At 48.2% G+C, this 16,440-nt stretch overlaps 1 protein-coding gene and 1 long non-coding RNA gene across 2 annotated transcripts in view; one reads left to right on the top strand and one right to left on the bottom strand.

Annotated features, from left to right (window-relative positions):
- Nucleotides 1–135: 135 nt before the first annotated feature.
- Nucleotides 136–2,971, top strand: LOC133518812 (uncharacterized). The gene is made up of 2 exons (XR_009799535.1): nt 136–368; nt 1,313–2,971. It is a non-coding gene; the product is annotated as an uncharacterized LOC133518812 (long non-coding RNA).
- Nucleotides 2,972–4,710: 1,739 nt separating this feature from the next.
- Nucleotides 4,711–16,440, bottom strand: part of LOC133518811 (prolyl endopeptidase) — a 51,135-nt gene continuing 39,405 nt past the window's right edge. Inside the window, exons 11-16 of the mRNA XM_061852531.1 lie at nt 11,298–11,411; nt 10,703–10,851; nt 9,947–10,159; nt 6,637–6,776; nt 5,512–5,702; nt 4,711–4,928 (exon numbers count right to left, since the gene is read on the bottom strand). Of these exons, the coding sequence (XP_061708515.1) occupies nt 4,863–4,928; nt 5,512–5,702; nt 6,637–6,776; nt 9,947–10,159; nt 10,703–10,851; nt 11,298–11,411 (873 nt within the window). The 3' untranslated portion in view covers nt 4,711–4,862. The remainder of the gene's footprint in view (nt 4,929–5,511; nt 5,703–6,636; nt 6,777–9,946; nt 10,160–10,702; nt 10,852–11,297; nt 11,412–16,440) is intronic.

Here is a 16,440-nt window from a genome sequence, read left to right as displayed (position 1 = left end):
GCGCGCCGCGCTGCGTGCGCTCGCGCTCATGGGGCTGGACGCGCCGCCGCAGCCCGCCGCGTGAGTACTGTCCCTACTGTCCCCTGGCGACGGAGCCGCCGGTGATGTGCCACGGCGGCGGGCCGTCCCACACAGCACTCGCACGAGCAGTGCGCGCGCGCCGCGCTGCGTGCGCTCGCGCTCATGGGGCTGGACGCGCCGCCGCAGCCCGCCGCGTGAGTACTGTCCCTACTGTCCCTGGCGACGGAGCCGCCGGTGATGTGCCACGGCGGCGGGCCGTCCACACAGCACTCGCACGAGCAGTGCGCGCGCGCCGCGCTGCGTGCGCTCGCGCTCATGGGGCTGGACGCGCCGCCGCAGCCCGCCGCGTGAGTACTGTCCCTACTGTCCCTGGCGACGGAGCCGCCGGTGATGTGCCACGGCGGCGGGCCGTCCACACAGCACTCGCACGAGCAGTGCGCGCGCGCCGCGCTGCGTGCGCTCGCGCTCATGGGGTTGGACGCGCCGCCGCAGCCCGCCGCGTGAGTACTGTCCCTACTGTCCCTGGCGACGGAGCCGCCGGTGATGTGCCACGGCGGCGGGCCGTCCACACAGCACTCGCACGAGCAGTGCGCGCGCGCCGCGCTGCGTGCGCTCGCGCTCATGGGGTTGGACGCGCCGCCGCAGCCCGCCGCGTGAGTACTGTCCCTGGCGACGGAGCCGTCCACACAGCACTCGCACGAGCAGTGCGCGCGCGCCGCGCTGCGTGCGCTCGCGCTCATGGGGTTGGACGCGCCGCCGCAGCCCGCCGCGTGAGTACTGTCCCTACTGTCCCTGGCGACGGAGCCGCCGGTGATGTGCCACGGCGGCGGGCCGTCCACACAGCACTCGCACGAGCAGTGCGCGCGCGCCGCGCTGCGTGCGCTCGCGCTCATGGGGTTGGACGCGCCGCCGCAGCCCGCCGCGTGAGTACTGTCCCTACTGTCCCTGGCGACGGAGCCGTCCACACAGCACTCGCACGTTTATCTCCATAAGGATGGTATTCCACCTGTCCAATTTCTTTGTCCAATGTGCATTGCGTCTCACTCTCTCATTAAGCAAAATGTGAGATGCAAATACACATTGGACAAAGAAATTGCTTTTAACGGAACGGCGCGTCATCATGAAATGCACGGAGGTTGACATTGGACTGTCGCCTGTTGACGTCTTTGGCGGTCAAAGCGTCAAAGGACGACGACGAGCGGCAGCGGCGAGGCGTTCTCTATCTTAGGTCCGCCAATACCTACATCGATATGGTAGTTGATTTCTTACGTTTGTTTCGTTTTGGTTGCAGGACAAACAGCCTGCCCGGCAGCAAGCCGGCGCTCAGCAACGGCGTGGCCGAGTGAGGTCCGACTGAGGTCCACACGCTCAACCCGACTAGTTCGTGTTCTCCTCTCGATTATTTGCAATATTGTCGTGAATATTTCACAGCGCGAAATAAAAAGTTCGGGACGACTTCTACGATATATAAAATATATTAATCGCATATTTCTAGCTATGATATATTCACTATGACTTTTTCTTTGATCTCGGGTATTGTAACAGGCTAGTTTTCTGAAACGAAATCGCGTTTTCCTATTATTTTAGTTTTACCTTGTATATTTTTGTTATACGTTACGGTCCCAGGAGGGCTATTTTAAGTTTAATTGTTCTCGAACGCTTACGAACCGCCGCTCACAAACTAGCCGTATAATTTTATATACCGTTCGTTTATGTTATACATTTTGTTATCGACCACTGTTCCGTTTACACGGCTGCGCGTCTCGATGTTATATGATAGTTTCAATTGATTCATAATTATATACCCGCCACATACTTATATAAATTGGGTTATAAAATATAGTTGATTTATACTAGGTAGTAATCAAGACATAAAATATTAATAAAATTACGTAGGAACGAATATTGTAACGAAACTGAGGCTGTGGAGCCAAACCAAAAGTTCGGTTCGGTTTGCGGCGAGGCCGGCCCGAGCAGCGGGCGAGGCCGGCCCGAGCAGCGGGCGAGGCCGGCCCGAGCAGCGAGCGCGGCCTCGCCGCCGACGCGCTAACGTTGCATCATGCGGCCATGGTGTCTCCTTAGTTGTAGCAGTCGTAATCGCCGCAGTCCTCCGCCGACGAGTGCGGCGATTAAACTTGTGGCCTCGATTTTAAACCACTCCAGTGAGTGAGCGTTTCAAGTCTCCCGCGACCCTAAGCTATGAAATGTGTAATTCTAGACGTAAGGATCACTCCGCGTGAGCGACCGTATCGGTGGCCGCCGACCCGACCGACGTAGGCTAAGGTTGAAGGTGTCTGTAATTTTAGGCTCTGTAACCTATATCTAACGCATATACCCGTATTTAGCGTAGTGTTTGATTAATCGCATTCATAGCATGATTGTTCTTTCTAGGTGTAAAAATATCATAAGTGTGAATACAATTGATCGGTGATTGTGACGTTAATTTGTTTGTTTTGACGTGACGCCCGCCGGGACTAGGGACCGATCAGTTGTATCGTATGGCTTGTACCGATTGTACATTTCATTGTATTGGGTCTGACGACGGCTGTAGGGTGTCGCGGATGCTCGGCTTACACGCCCGCGTCGGTCGAACAGTTTTACGTCGAGTAAAACACGGCAACCCGCTGTAAGCCGACTGCGAGCCGCGACCGAGTAAGTTCTATTCACATTCTTGTACTTTACTAATCGTATATATATTTATATACAAACGATTTTTAATCGAGGCCATTTAAACGATTTCTTCATGTAGAAAGTTGCACAAGTGACTAAACATTAAGAAGTTATTATTTGACAAAGAAAAATGCCACAAGGGCTTTAAGAAGTGTTTTTATTTATTTTGTTCTAAGGAACTAATATTTATATTATTTGAGTGGAGCAAGTCCCAACTGAACTTCGTGCTGTTAGCAACTTAACATATAAGTATTCAACAATAAAAGTTATTAAACTTAAATGTTAGTTTTATTTTGATATAGTATTAAGAATTAGCACTATAAAAGGACTTGTCTTGCATACAATGTTTTACTAGTGCATCGTAAATAATTGACCAAGGTTCAATTTACTTCATTGGTCAAGAGAAAATCTTCACGGAAAGATGCACCCAAAGACCACCGTTTTAAGAGACGGGACGTTCTTACTGGCCAATGAAATCAATTTGGCATAAGTCTAGTTACACATACATAATAAAACACACGTTTAACATCAAAATTGAGTCAAGCAACATGAGTGCCAACATAGCGAAACGAATAGTGCTGTACGCACGCGTTCCCAGCGTTTATCGATAAATTATCCGTGGTAAGTACCTCTCGGATGATACATGATAAATTAACAAACAAATTTAAGACTAAATATATGTGGTAGTAACAAGAAATCATAATATAAATTCATTTTAGAATGTTGCATAATATCTCAATTCTTTGTAGGTGAAGTCAACAACGACGAATTATTATTATTATCTCTCTATGTACACCTTGATCTCAAATATTAAGTTCAAGACTACTTAGTTTTTTTTAGATTTAGAAGGTAAGCAATGAATGAATTATAATTTACATTCTTTTGGTTTCATAAGTAATATTATAATAATACTATTTTTATAATAGTGTTTTTCAATAAAAATTACATTAATATTGTTTACCCTTTCTCCAAAAAATGGAGTATAGGCGCAATCACACCAGTTGATTCTGGCACTACCCCCTCAAAATGAACCATTCAGTAAATTTAACAGAAAATACTAATTTTCACGTCAGCAGCTGGAACAAGGGTAATTTGCTGCTTAAAAACAGTGAGCAAAATCGCATTTTGCTCACCGAGTGAGACAAAATAACATTCAAGTGACCTTCATATTCGAATGTTATTTCAACGTGCGGGGCCTAATACAAGTTCGAAGTATTTGGATTCTATTGTCTTTGTCCCTTTCACGTCATTAGCAAAAAGAAAGAGACAAAAAAGAATGCATACGTAATTCAACGATATATTGACGGTTTATAATAGACCCCCGAAATAAGTCAGACCGCATCGTTCCAAAACACCCTACGAGTCTTCATTCGTAATAATTAATGAAATAAAAGTTTAAAATTTAATAAAAATACCATATTTTACGTATTTTATTATACAATCAAAACAATGTACTTATACAAATTTACGCAACTGTTACACTGTAAATAATTCTACTTAACGACTTTTAACGGTCTCTACTATAGTTGACAAATAATTGTATCCGCAATTCGGACCGTATCTTACAAAGTTTTTTTTAACAAAAAAAAGTTGACGATTGAACTGTCAATTGATGTTCGTTAATTCAATATTATCGTATCATTTTATTGAAATTTCTTTCGTTTTGTTTTAAAGCGGTAATTAAAGTTAATTGTTAGAATACCTTCAGAAAACATGAGTGAAATAGTGATAAAGACGGATTACATTTTTTCAGGTTGTATTTTTTGATGGCTGACTGACGTGAAAATTTTTGTGTACTACACGAGATCAAAGTTATTTACATCTCGTGCGCTTATGAGTCCCTTACTACGCTCAAGATTCTAAATTAGAGAGATTATTATAGAATCTTTCGCTTGCACGGGACTCAAAACAAGCACTCGAAGAAATATCAAACTTTGCTCTCTTGTTGTACAAATAACTATTGGTCGGTTTCAAATACTTGCTTCTCACGAGCCATGGGAAGTTATTAAAATAAAACGCTCATTGTGTAAAAATAAAAACAAAGTTTTATTCATAAAAAATAGTAGCAATGCGTAACAATATCACCAGTCCCGGTTACCGGGACCCGAGGTAATCCACAGGCTGCGGTCGCTATGTACATAATACTATCGGGCAATATGGCGCGGCGCCGCTCACTTCTCGAACTTCAGGCCGAGGGTTTGCGTCATGAAGCAGAGGATGTCCGTGTGCTCGTCGATCTGAAATTAAATAAATATTGAAATAGGGTATTATGACTATTAGTCAAATCAGTTTCTTTTTTCGAACTGTCAAAACGATTTGCCACTATGGAATTAAGATGAAATATTAGCAAATGACGTTACGGTAAACTTACGTACTCTTTAAGTTCTATACGATTTAATGGGTTCCGTTTTTCTTTTTGGGTACGGCCATGGTTGAAAATATCGATACGGACAACGTGCCAAAAAACGTATACACTACTTTAATATATGGGCCATAAGGTCGTGTATACATATTATTGGCACTTCGATCGTGTCGATGTTTTCAGACGTGACTGTGCAAAATCCTAAAAAGACAAGCCGTACTAAATGCGCAAAAGTTTATGGTGACAATGTTGCCTATTCCGGATAATTTAATTGCCAAGTAATGCTTTTGCTGAAATAACCGCACGTTTTGTGACAAGGCTCGTTGTTCACAACAGATGTAGGGGGAAGACAAATTCTCCGAGCGCGGAGAGGTCGAGGTGAATGTGAAACAGTAAACGAACGAAGCATCAGTGGCCCTTATGTCGTTGTAATAAGATAGTCAGTGGGCGTGACTCACGATCTTGGCGGTGGGCTTGCCGGTGCCGTGGCCGGCCTTGGTGTCGACGCGCGCGAGCAGCGGCGCGCGCTGCGCCGGCGCGGCGGCGGCGGCGGCCTGCAGCGCCGCGACGTACTTCAGCGAGTGCAGCGGCACCACGCGGTCGTCGTGGTCCGCCGTCAGCACCAGGATGCCCGGGTACGCTGTCCGCTCTGCGAACAACAGATATGGGTAACATCCAGTGCTGCAGCTGTTTGAAGCTGCAGGCTTGGGTCGAGAGTTGTAGTAGGTGGCGATCACAATAGATCAGGGATGGTCGCAGTGAGTGCAGTGGTAGTGGCTGAAGGGCCTTACATAGCCCTTAACAAGAAGAAGAAGAACATCCAGTGCGGGCAATAAGTTAGGTTATAATCTGTTTGCCAATGCGACGTTATTGAATAGGTTATGAAAATGAACAAAGGGAACAATAGTACATTGTGCAACGAGGGCGGTAAGTAAAATTTTGGATACGAGGGTGGTAATTTGTAACCCGATTTTGCAAAATTCTTGCCCCCGGAGCTACACACAATGTTTTTCATCACACTTGCGAAGAAAAAACTAAATTTGAAGAGAAATAAGTCTTAAACATATGAAACATATGAAACATTCGTCTACTATTTTGTAATTTCTTGACAAGTTAGGCATCGAAGGCCTATTCAGCATTCAACTACGATTGAAAATTATATAAAAATATTTTAAACGACCGTTAAATTAATCAAATTAAATAATTTTAAATATAAATAAAAATATTAAATTATAAACGTCAGTATTTTAAAAGTAAAACTCATTTATGCTACTTGGTTTGTAAGAATAAGGGACATAATAATAATAATAAAAAGCTATAGCCTCCTACCATAGCTCTTCACAATCCATAACTCCCGCGGGAACAATATAGGTCTTTGTCCTTCAGTACATCTGCATGTAATAAGATCTTTTTCGAGCAAGTGTGATGAAAAGCATAATATGCGCCTTCCAAAACCATAGGCGTTTGTTCCGATCTTTTTGGACCACTCGCGTGGACCTATACTGCCGAACAAGATCGGCAGGCAATTCATAAACATGTGTGTATGAAAACTGATAGAAAAAACACAATGAGCCGCCACTCACCGTCCGTGGGCGTGTGTATGTTGTGCAGCGGGGAGTACTTGAGCAGGTTGCGGAAGTGCGTCTCGTTGTCCGAGCTGCCGTAGTCCGACACCCACGCGTGCCCGATCGTGAAGCGGTGGAACCGGAGCATGTCCAGTACACTGTAACATGGATGGTACATGTACAGTACATGGTACATTTGCGCATGATAAATTGTAAAAAACACTGTTAAGCATTATACTATGTCTACTGAGAAACGTATCTTAACCAGTTGATGTGAAAATATTACGGTTGATTATATGATGACATCGAAGGTAAAAAGTTGTGATTGTGACGTTTAATTCCGAACTAAGCACAGTCTTCTAGAAAACCATCGCGCAACTGATATGCTATTTTTAATTTATAGGAAAGATGATTACAATAATAAAAACAAAATACTAAAAGCAGTTAAAACAATATCACTAGCAGGGTGTACCTATGCTTACTATACTTGTAAATGAACCCGCGAACCGTACAGCTCTGGCGGCCGATTAGCACAAGGTGCCTGGTGGTGGCGCAGGCTGCCAACAAACTGCCGTTGGAGCCGCCCGGCCTCCTGCGGGTCGCTACCCAACTTACCCGACTTGGACGATGGCGGCGCCGTACAGCTCGGGCCGCTGGTTGGCGCAGGCGGCCACCAGCAGGCCGCCGTTGGAGCCGCCCGGCCTCCTGCGGGTCGCTACCCAACTTACCCGACTTGGACGATGGCGGCGCCGTACAGCTCGGGCCGCTGGTTGGCGCAGGCGGCCACCAGCAGGCCGCCGTTGGAGCCGCCCGGCCTCCTGCGGGTCGCTACCCAACTTACCCGACTTGGACGATGGCGGCCCCGTACAGCTCGGGCCGCTGGTTGGCGCAGGCGGCCACCAGCAGGCCGCCGTTGGAGCCGCCCGGCCTCCTGCGGGTCGCTACCCAACTTACCCGACTTGGACGATGGCGGCCCCGTACAGCTCGGGCCGCTGGTTGGCGCAGGCGGCCACCAGCAGGCCGCCGTTGGAGCCGCCCGGCCTCCTGCGGGTCGCTACCCAACTTACCCGACTTGGACGATGGCGGCCCCGTACAGCTCGGGCCGCTGGTTGGCGCAGGCGGCCACCAGCAGGCCGCCGTTGGAGCCGCCCGGCCTCCTGCGGGTCGCTACCCAACTTACCCGACTTGGACGATGGCGGCCCCGTACAGCTCGGGCCGCTTGGTTGGCGCAGGCGGCCACCAGCAGGCCGCCGTTGGAGCCGCCCGGCCTCCTGCGGGTCGCTACCCAACTTACCCGACTTGGACGATGGCGGCCCCGTACAGCTCGGGCCGCTGGTTGGCGCAGGCGGCCACCAGCAGGCCGCCGTTGGAGCCGCCCGGCCTCCTGCGGGTCGCTACCCAACTTACCCGACTTGGACGATGGCGGCCCCGTACAGCTCGGGCCGCTGGTTGGCGCAGGCGGCCACCAGCAGGCCGCCGTTGGAGCCGCCCGGCCTCCTGCGGGTCGCTACCCAACTTACCCGACTTGGACGATGGCGGCCCCGTACAGCTCGGGCCGCTGGTTGGCGCAGGCGGCCACCAGCAGGCCGCCGTTGGAGCCGCCCGGCCTCCTGCGGGTCGCTACCCAACTTACCCGACTTGGACGATGGCGGCGCCGTACAGCTCGGGCCGCTGGTTGGCGCAGGCGGCCACCAGCAGGCCGCCGTTGGAGCCGCCCGGCCTCCTGCGGGTCGCTACCCAACTTACCCGACTTGGACGATGGCGGCGCCGTACAGCTCGGGCCGCTGGTTGGCGCAGGCGGCCACCAGCAGGCCGCCGTTGGAGCCGCCCGGCCTCCTGCGGGTCGCTACCCAACTTACCCGACTTGGACGATGGCGGCCCCGTACAGCTCGGGCCGCTGGTTGGCGCAGGCGGCCACCAGCAGGCCGCCGTTGGAGCCGCCCGGCCTCCTGCGGGTCGCTACCCAACTTACCCGACTTGGACGATGGCGGCCCCGTACAGCTCGGGCCGCTGCTTGGCGCAGGCGGCCACCAGCAGGCCGCCGTTGGAGCCGCCCGGCCTCCTGCGGGTCGCTACCCAACTTACCCGACTTGGACGATGGCGGCCCCGTACAGCTCGGGCCGCTGGTTGGCGCAGGCGGCCACCAGCAGGCCGCCGTTGGAGCCGCCCGGCCTCCTGCGGGTCGCTACCCAACTTACCCGACTTGGACGATGGCGGCCCCGTACAGCTCGGGCCGCTGGTTGGCGCAGGCGGCCACCAGCAGGCCGCCGTTGGAGCCGCCCGGCCTCCTGCGGGTCGCTACCCAACTTACCCGACTTGGACGATGGCGGCCCCGTACAGCTCGGGCCGCTGGTTGGCGCAGGCGGCCACCAGCAGGCCGCCGTTGGAGCCGCCCGGCCTCCTGCGGGTCGCTACCCAACTTACCCGACTTGGACGATGGCGGCCCCGTACAGCTCGGGCCGCTGGTTGGCGCAGGCGGCCACCAGCAGGCCGCCGTTGGAGCCGCCCGGCCTCCTGCGGGTCGCTACCCAACTTACCCGACTTGGACGATGGCGGCCCCGTACAGCTCGGGCCGCTGGTTGGCGCAGGCGGCCACCAGCAGGCCGCCGTTGGAGCCGCCCGGCCTCCTGCGGGTCGCTACCCAACTTACCCGACTTGGACGATGGCGGCCCCGTACAGCTCGGGCCGCTGGTTGGCGCAGGCGGCCACCAGCAGGCCGCCGTTGGTGCCGCCCGGCCTCCTGCGGGTCGCTACCCAACTTACCCGACTTGGACGATGGCGGCCCCGTACAGCTCGGGCCGCTGGTTGGCGCAGGCGGCCACCAGCAGGCCGCCGTTGGAGCCGCCCGGCCTCCTGCGGGTCGCTACCCAACTTACCCGACTTGGACGATGGCGGCCCCGTACAGCTCGGGCCGCTGGTTGGCGCAGGCGGCCACCAGCAGGCCGCCGTTGGAGCCGCCCGGCCTCCTGCGGGTCGCTACCCAACTTACCCGACTTGGACGATGGCGGCCCCGTACAGCTCGGGCCGCTGGTTGGCGCAGGCGGCCACCAGCAGGCCGCCGTTGGAGCCGCCCGGCCTCCTGCGGGTCGCTACCCAACTTACCCGACTTGGACGATGGCGGCCCCGTACAGCTCGGGCCGCTGGTTGGCGCAGGCGGCCACCAGCAGGCCGCCGTTGGAGCCGCCCGGCCTCCTGCGGGTCGCTACCCAACTTACCCGACTTGGACGATGGCGGCCCCGTACAGCTCGGGCCGCTGGTTGGCGCAGGCGGCCACCAGCAGGCCGCCGTTGGAGCCGCCCGGCCTCCTGCGGGTCGCTACCCAACTTACCCGACTTGGACGATGGCGGCCCCGTACAGCTCGGGCCGCTGGTTGGCGCAGGCGGCCACCAGCAGGCCGCCGTTGGAGCCGCCCTGGATGGTGATGAGCTCGGGGCTGGTGTACTTCTCCTGGATGAGGTACTCGGCCGCCGCCTGGAAGTCGTCGAACACGTTCTGCTTGTTCAGCAGGCGCCCGGCGTTGTGCCACCGCTCGCCGTATTCACTGGAATAATTCAATTGGGTGAGATGGGCTAACATCTTAGGAGTCTTTATTTTTGGACTCTGAGTGGTTTAGACTACGCATTATGTCGAAACTTGAGTGTTTTCAACTAACTGTTCATGACGAAGGCTTTATTACACTACAATTCCTTAAGTCACAATTTAAAAAAATTAACTAAGTATACTTTTTAACTCTTTTCAGAGCCGCGTAAAATGTTTATTAATCCTTAAAAAATCTATAAGCCTTCCATGAAATTGTCTACCGTTGTCCCATACAAACGCGAATGTTCTGAAGATTTGCAGGTATAAGAGTTTCCGTTTCTGTGACTAGTAGTCAAAAATAATCGTCTGCTTTAAACGCCAAAAAACAGTCGCAACACAGGAAATAAAATACGTCCGTACGGGATAGTCTGTGGAATGCATCGGTTTTATTAACTATCGGTCACCCTGTTCAAGTTTGATTATGATTTGTGGAATCCCCACACTGCACTGATCAATGACCTTATCTGGTCGCAATAAGATTTAGCCTCCGTCGGAGGGTACGTACCCGCCGCCGCGGATGTTGGGGATGGCGACGAGGCCGTTGAAGTGCTGCATGAACACCAGCCGCGTCACGCTGAAGCTGGGCTGCACGTTGATGTTGAAGCCTCCGTAGCCGTACACCAGCGCCGGGTTCGACCCGTCTTGGGGCAGGCCCTGCAATACAACAACAATCAGCGGTTTCCGAAAGGCATACAAAGTTCAAAATAATATGCTAGTAAAGCGTACCAACATTCGTTATACTTCTTCTTCCTCGCGCTGTCCCGGCATTTTTGCCACGGCTCATGGGAGCCTGGGGTCCGCTTGACCAACATTCGTTATACAATGTAATAAATTAAAAAAAATTGAAACCACTTATACCTTCCCTTAACCCTTTTCCAGATCGCACCAATCTACCAGGTTTTCCCAAGTAATCCAGCTTTGATGATTCATCTGAAGACAAGTCACATTTCCCGAAGGTACAATCTAATTAGAACCTTCTGAAAGTTCTGAATCCTTCCTTCTGATCTGAATGTTAAAGTTGAAATTCTGTTGGCGCGTATGTGGTCGATAAATCATACTATAGCTCGAAAAGGGTGAACTATATTATTTTTTCCACATACCTTCTTAGAGACTATGAACATAGGAACTTTAGTGCCGTCTTTGCTGGAGTAGAATATTTGCTTGGCCTCGTACTGCGACGCGTCGAAACCTTTTACCGCTACTTCTCTGAACACCTGCCGATCAAATTCAAATGTTATATCATATCACGGTCAAAATATAGTGTCATACGATAGTACGATTCGGGAAAATATCATAAATAATAATAAAAATATTCTCTTATAATTTCTATCAGGGAGCGTGCATGTCAGAACCTGCTATGCACAAGAAAACGTACGACAACGGTAGATGGCAGCACTTTCTTTGGCGGGAAGTTTCAATGTATATGTTTATTTTTCCGATTCAGGCCACAAGATGGCAGACCTTCCAACGCACACGGTCCCTTTAACCTTTGGTATGCCGAGGCTGCTCCAGATGCTGTGTGCCGGCGCGGATCCGCGTTCCGGCATAGACCAATTTTTTTTTATGTACAGGATGTTTTTATTTCTTTGAATTTATTATTATTGACAACTTATGTTAGAAGAAAACGGTTACACAGCACAAAATTGGCATTCATCACCCGGGTAATGTTCATAAATAGCGAACATACAATACCCACACCAAAAATTTTTTGCATCACATAACATACGAAAAGTAATTTTAGTGTCCGTTCGGCAAAAAAAATGACGAGGCAGAGATGGGTCGGCTGGCAAGGTCGGCACACATCACACAGACATTCAGTTTTATAAAATGGGTTTCCTCCCATGGCCACTTGAGTTGGTGAATACACAAGCGGTAGTCGCTTATGTTCAGATAGTTATCCACATCCAGATAACAAGGCATTGTTTTATAACCTATAACAAATATTTACTTGTAAACATAATATAATTAGAAAATAAAATGTATAGAATTAGACACTAGTCCTAAACACTTGATCTCTGAAAAGCAATAACAATAAGAAGATTATTTCCAACTATTCGCGGATCCACGTTCCGGCACAAAAGTTACACGACAATTTATAAACATCATGTATATAAATACTTTAAAAGCCGCAACGTGGATCCGCGTTCAAATTAGTTCTGACAAACTTTCGACCAGCATTTTAGGCTAAAACTAAAGCTATTTCCTGGCAGTGTAATATTTCATTGAAACCTTCATAAAATTACCTTCAAACATGTGTAAACTACTTATTTATAGCCGAACAATAACTGTAAAATATAGAAAGTGCAAAATTACACTTGTTGAGAACAGGGACCGGAAAACCCGTTCATTTGCCTTACCCGTTCGGAATGGGTAACCCCTTCATACGATAAGCTAATCGTTTGGGTAACCCGTTCAACCGGTTACCCAACAATAATGATAACCCGTATTATTCAGATTAACCTAATCGTAACAAGTGGTTACCGCTTACAGGAGCTGATTCGGTTTGTGTTTTGCGTGTACTAACCGGTAACCTTTCGGTTTAGGGTAAGCCTTACCCCTCTCCCGCGCCTTTCCCCCGCCGCTGCGGCACCGCGGGAGAGATGGGCATTACGTAATTCATTCGATAGGTATATTGTAACTACCGACGTAATAGTACTTTTCGTTAATGTTGACTTACTGTATAGATGCTTATTTGTATCCGGTTTATAACAGGTTTTAGTAAGATGGCGGCCACACACTTTGTCATAAAAATCATCATTTTTAGGTTTTAGGGAGTTCCGATTTCGAAAATGATGGTGATTTTGGAATTCAATATGGCGGCCATGCAGTAAGTCATAAAAGTCGCCATGTAAATCGGTTTTTAGGTTTATGGGAGTGCAGATTTAGAAAAAGATGACCATGTTGGAGTCCAAGATGGTGACCATGTACTATGTCATAAAAACCGTCATGGATGTCGTTATATAGGTTTTAGGGAGTGCAGATTTCGAAAATCATGACTATTCATGACTATTTTGGAATCCAAGATGGCGGCCATGCAATTTGTCATAAAAGTCGTAATGGATGGAGTCCAAGATGGTGACCATGTCATAAAAATCGTCATGGATGTCGTTTTATAGGTTTTAGGGAGTGCGGATTTCTAAAATCATGACTATTTTGGAATCCAAGATGGCGGCCATGCAATTTTTCATAAAAGTCGTCATGGATGTCGTTTTATACGTTTTAGGGAGTGCGGATTTCGAAAATGATGATCATTTTGGAGTCCAAGATGGCGGCTATGCAATTTGTCATAAAAGTCTTCATGGATGTCGTTTTATAGGTTTTAGGGAGTGCGGATTTCGAAAATGATGACCATTTTGGAGTCCAAGATGGCGGCCATGCAATTTGTCATAAAAGTCTTCATGGATGTCGTTTTATAGGTTTTAGGGAGTGCGGATTTCGAAAATCATGACTATTTTGGAATCCAAGATGGCGCCCATGCAATTTGTCATAAAAGTCGTCATGGATGTCGTTTTATACGTTTTAGGGAGTGCAGATTTCGAAAATGATGACTATTTTGGAATCCAAGATGGCGGCCATGCAATTTGTCATAAAAGTCTTCATGGATGTCGTTTTATGAGTTTTAGGGAGTGCGGATTTCGAAAGTCATGACTATTTTGGAATCCAAGATGGCGGCCATGCAATTTGTCATAAAAGTCGTCATGGATGACGTTTTATTCGTTTTAGGGAGTGCAGATTTCGAAAAAGATGACCATTTTGGAGTCCAAGATGGTGACCATGTATAATGTCATAAAAATCGTCATGGATGTCGTTATATAGGTTTTAGGGAGTGCAGATTTCGAAAATCATGACTATTTTGGAATCCAAGATGGCGGCCATGCTTTTTGTCATAAAAGTCGTCATGGATGGAGTCCAAGATGGTGACCATGTACTATGTCATAAAAATCGTCATGGATGTCGTTTTATAGGTTTTAGGGAGTGCGGATTTCGAAAATGATGACCATTTTGAAATCAAAGATGGCGGCCACACATATTGTCATAAAACTCATCTTGGTAGTCGTTTTTTAGGTTTTAGGGAGTGCGGATTTCGAAAATCATGACTATTTTGGAATCCAAGATGGCGGCCATGCTTTTTGTCATAAAAGTCGTCATGGATATCGTTTTATAGGTTTTAGGGAGTGCGGATTTGGAAAATGATGACTATTTTGGAATCCAAGATGACGGCCACGTACTATTTAATAAAAGTCATCATGGATGTCGTTTTATAGGTTTTAGGGTGTGCGGATTTCGAAAATGATGACCATTTTGAAATCAAAGATGGCGGCCACATATTTTGTCGTAAAAGTCATCATGGAAGTCGTTTTTTTAGGTTTTAGGGAGTGCGGCTTTCGAAAATCATGACTATTTTGGAATCCAAGATGGCGGCCATGCTTTTTGTCTTAAAAGTCGTCATGGATATCGTTTTATAGGTTTTAGGGAGTGCGGATTTCGTAAATGATGACTATTTTGGAAGCCAAGATGACGGCCACGTACTATTTAATAAAAGTCATCATGGATGTCGTTTTATAGGTTTTAGAGAGTGCGGATTTCGAAAAAGATGATCATTTTGGATTTCATGATGCCGACCATGAAATATGTCAGAAAATTAGTCATGGATGTCGTTGTATAGGTTTTACGGAGTGCGGATTTCGAAAATCATGACTATTTTGGAATCCAAGATGGCGACCATGCAATTTGTCATAAAAGTCGTCATGGATGTCGTTTTGTAGGTTTTAGGGAGTGCGGATTTCGAAAGTCATGACTATTTTGGAATCCAAGATGGCGGCCATGCAACTTGTCATAAAAGTTGTCATGGATGTCGTTTTAAAGGTTTTAGGAAATGTGGTTTTCAAAAATGATGAACCTCAACCATTTGTGTATCGTAAAGAACTCGTCAAGACATTTAAAATGAGCCTAAACTCGATAGCATTATGGGAAGTCATCGATGAGTTCCGCTGACACCTTCCGATTCCACCATCAGACCTTCGTCACCATGTGTATCGTAAAGAACTCTTCAAGACATTTAAAATGAGCCCTAACTCGATAACATTACTAGTAGTTATCGATGAGTTCCATCAACACCTTCGGATTCCACCATCAGACCCTCGCCAACATGTGTATCGTAAAGAACTCGTGAAGACCTTTAAAATGACCCCAAACTCGATAGCATTACTAGGTAGTAGTTATCGATGAGTTCCATCAACACCTTCTGATTCCACCATCAGACCCTCGCCACCATGTCTATCGTAAAGAACTCGTCAAGACATTTAAAATGAGCCCAAATTCGATAGCATTACTAGTAGGTATCGATGAGTTCCATCGATACCTTCCCATACCACCATCAGACCCTCGCCACCATGTGTATCGTAAAGAACTCGTCAAGACCTTTAAAATGAGCCCAAACTCGATAGCATTACTAGTAGTTATCGATGAGTTGCACTGACACCTTCCGATTCCACCATCAGACCCTTGCCACCATGTGTATCGTAAAGAACTCGTCAAGACCTTTAAAATGAGCCCAAACTCGATAGCATTACTAGTAGTTATCGATGAGTTCCACTGACACCTTCCGATTCCACCATCAGACCCTCGCCACCATGTGTATCGTAAAGAACTCGTCAACATATTTAAAATGAGCCCAAACTCGATAGCATTACTAGTAGTTATCGATGAGTTCCATCGATACCTTCCCATTCCACCATCAGACCCTCTCCCCCATGTGTATCGTAAAGAACTCGTCAAGACCTTTAAAATGAGCCCTAACTCGATAGCATTACTAGTAGTTATCGATGAGTTCCATCGACACCTTCCGATTCCACCATCAGACCCTCTCCACCATGTGTATCGTAAAGAACTCGTCAAGACCTTTAAAATGAGCCCTAACTCGATAAAATTATTAGAAGCCATTGATGAGTTCCACTGACACACGAGATGTGCAGAGACAGCAAACGATAAAGAAAGTGACAATAATAGGAGTAATAGGTACTAAATAAAAATATACCAAAATCAATGCAACGCCTTACCATATTAGGTAATTTGCCTTAAACCTTAGCATGTGTTTTGAAATCTACGTTGTGCGCTACTTGACTTAACGTACACTTTTGTTTGAATTAGCAATATTAGGTCGGCAAATTACAAAGCCTTTGACAAATACCGACTGCCGCCGCGCCGCGCCGCGCACTCGCACGTGCACGTAGGGAATGGAAC

The sequence above is a fragment of the Cydia pomonella genome, chromosome 6 (genome assembly GCF_033807575.1).
Source record: "Cydia pomonella isolate Wapato2018A chromosome 6, ilCydPomo1, whole genome shotgun sequence".
In the NCBI taxonomy this organism is placed as follows: domain Eukaryota; kingdom Metazoa; phylum Arthropoda; class Insecta; order Lepidoptera; family Tortricidae; genus Cydia; species Cydia pomonella.
The sequence above is the reverse complement of the archived record's forward strand: the minus strand, read 5'-3'. Positions and strand labels throughout refer to the sequence as shown.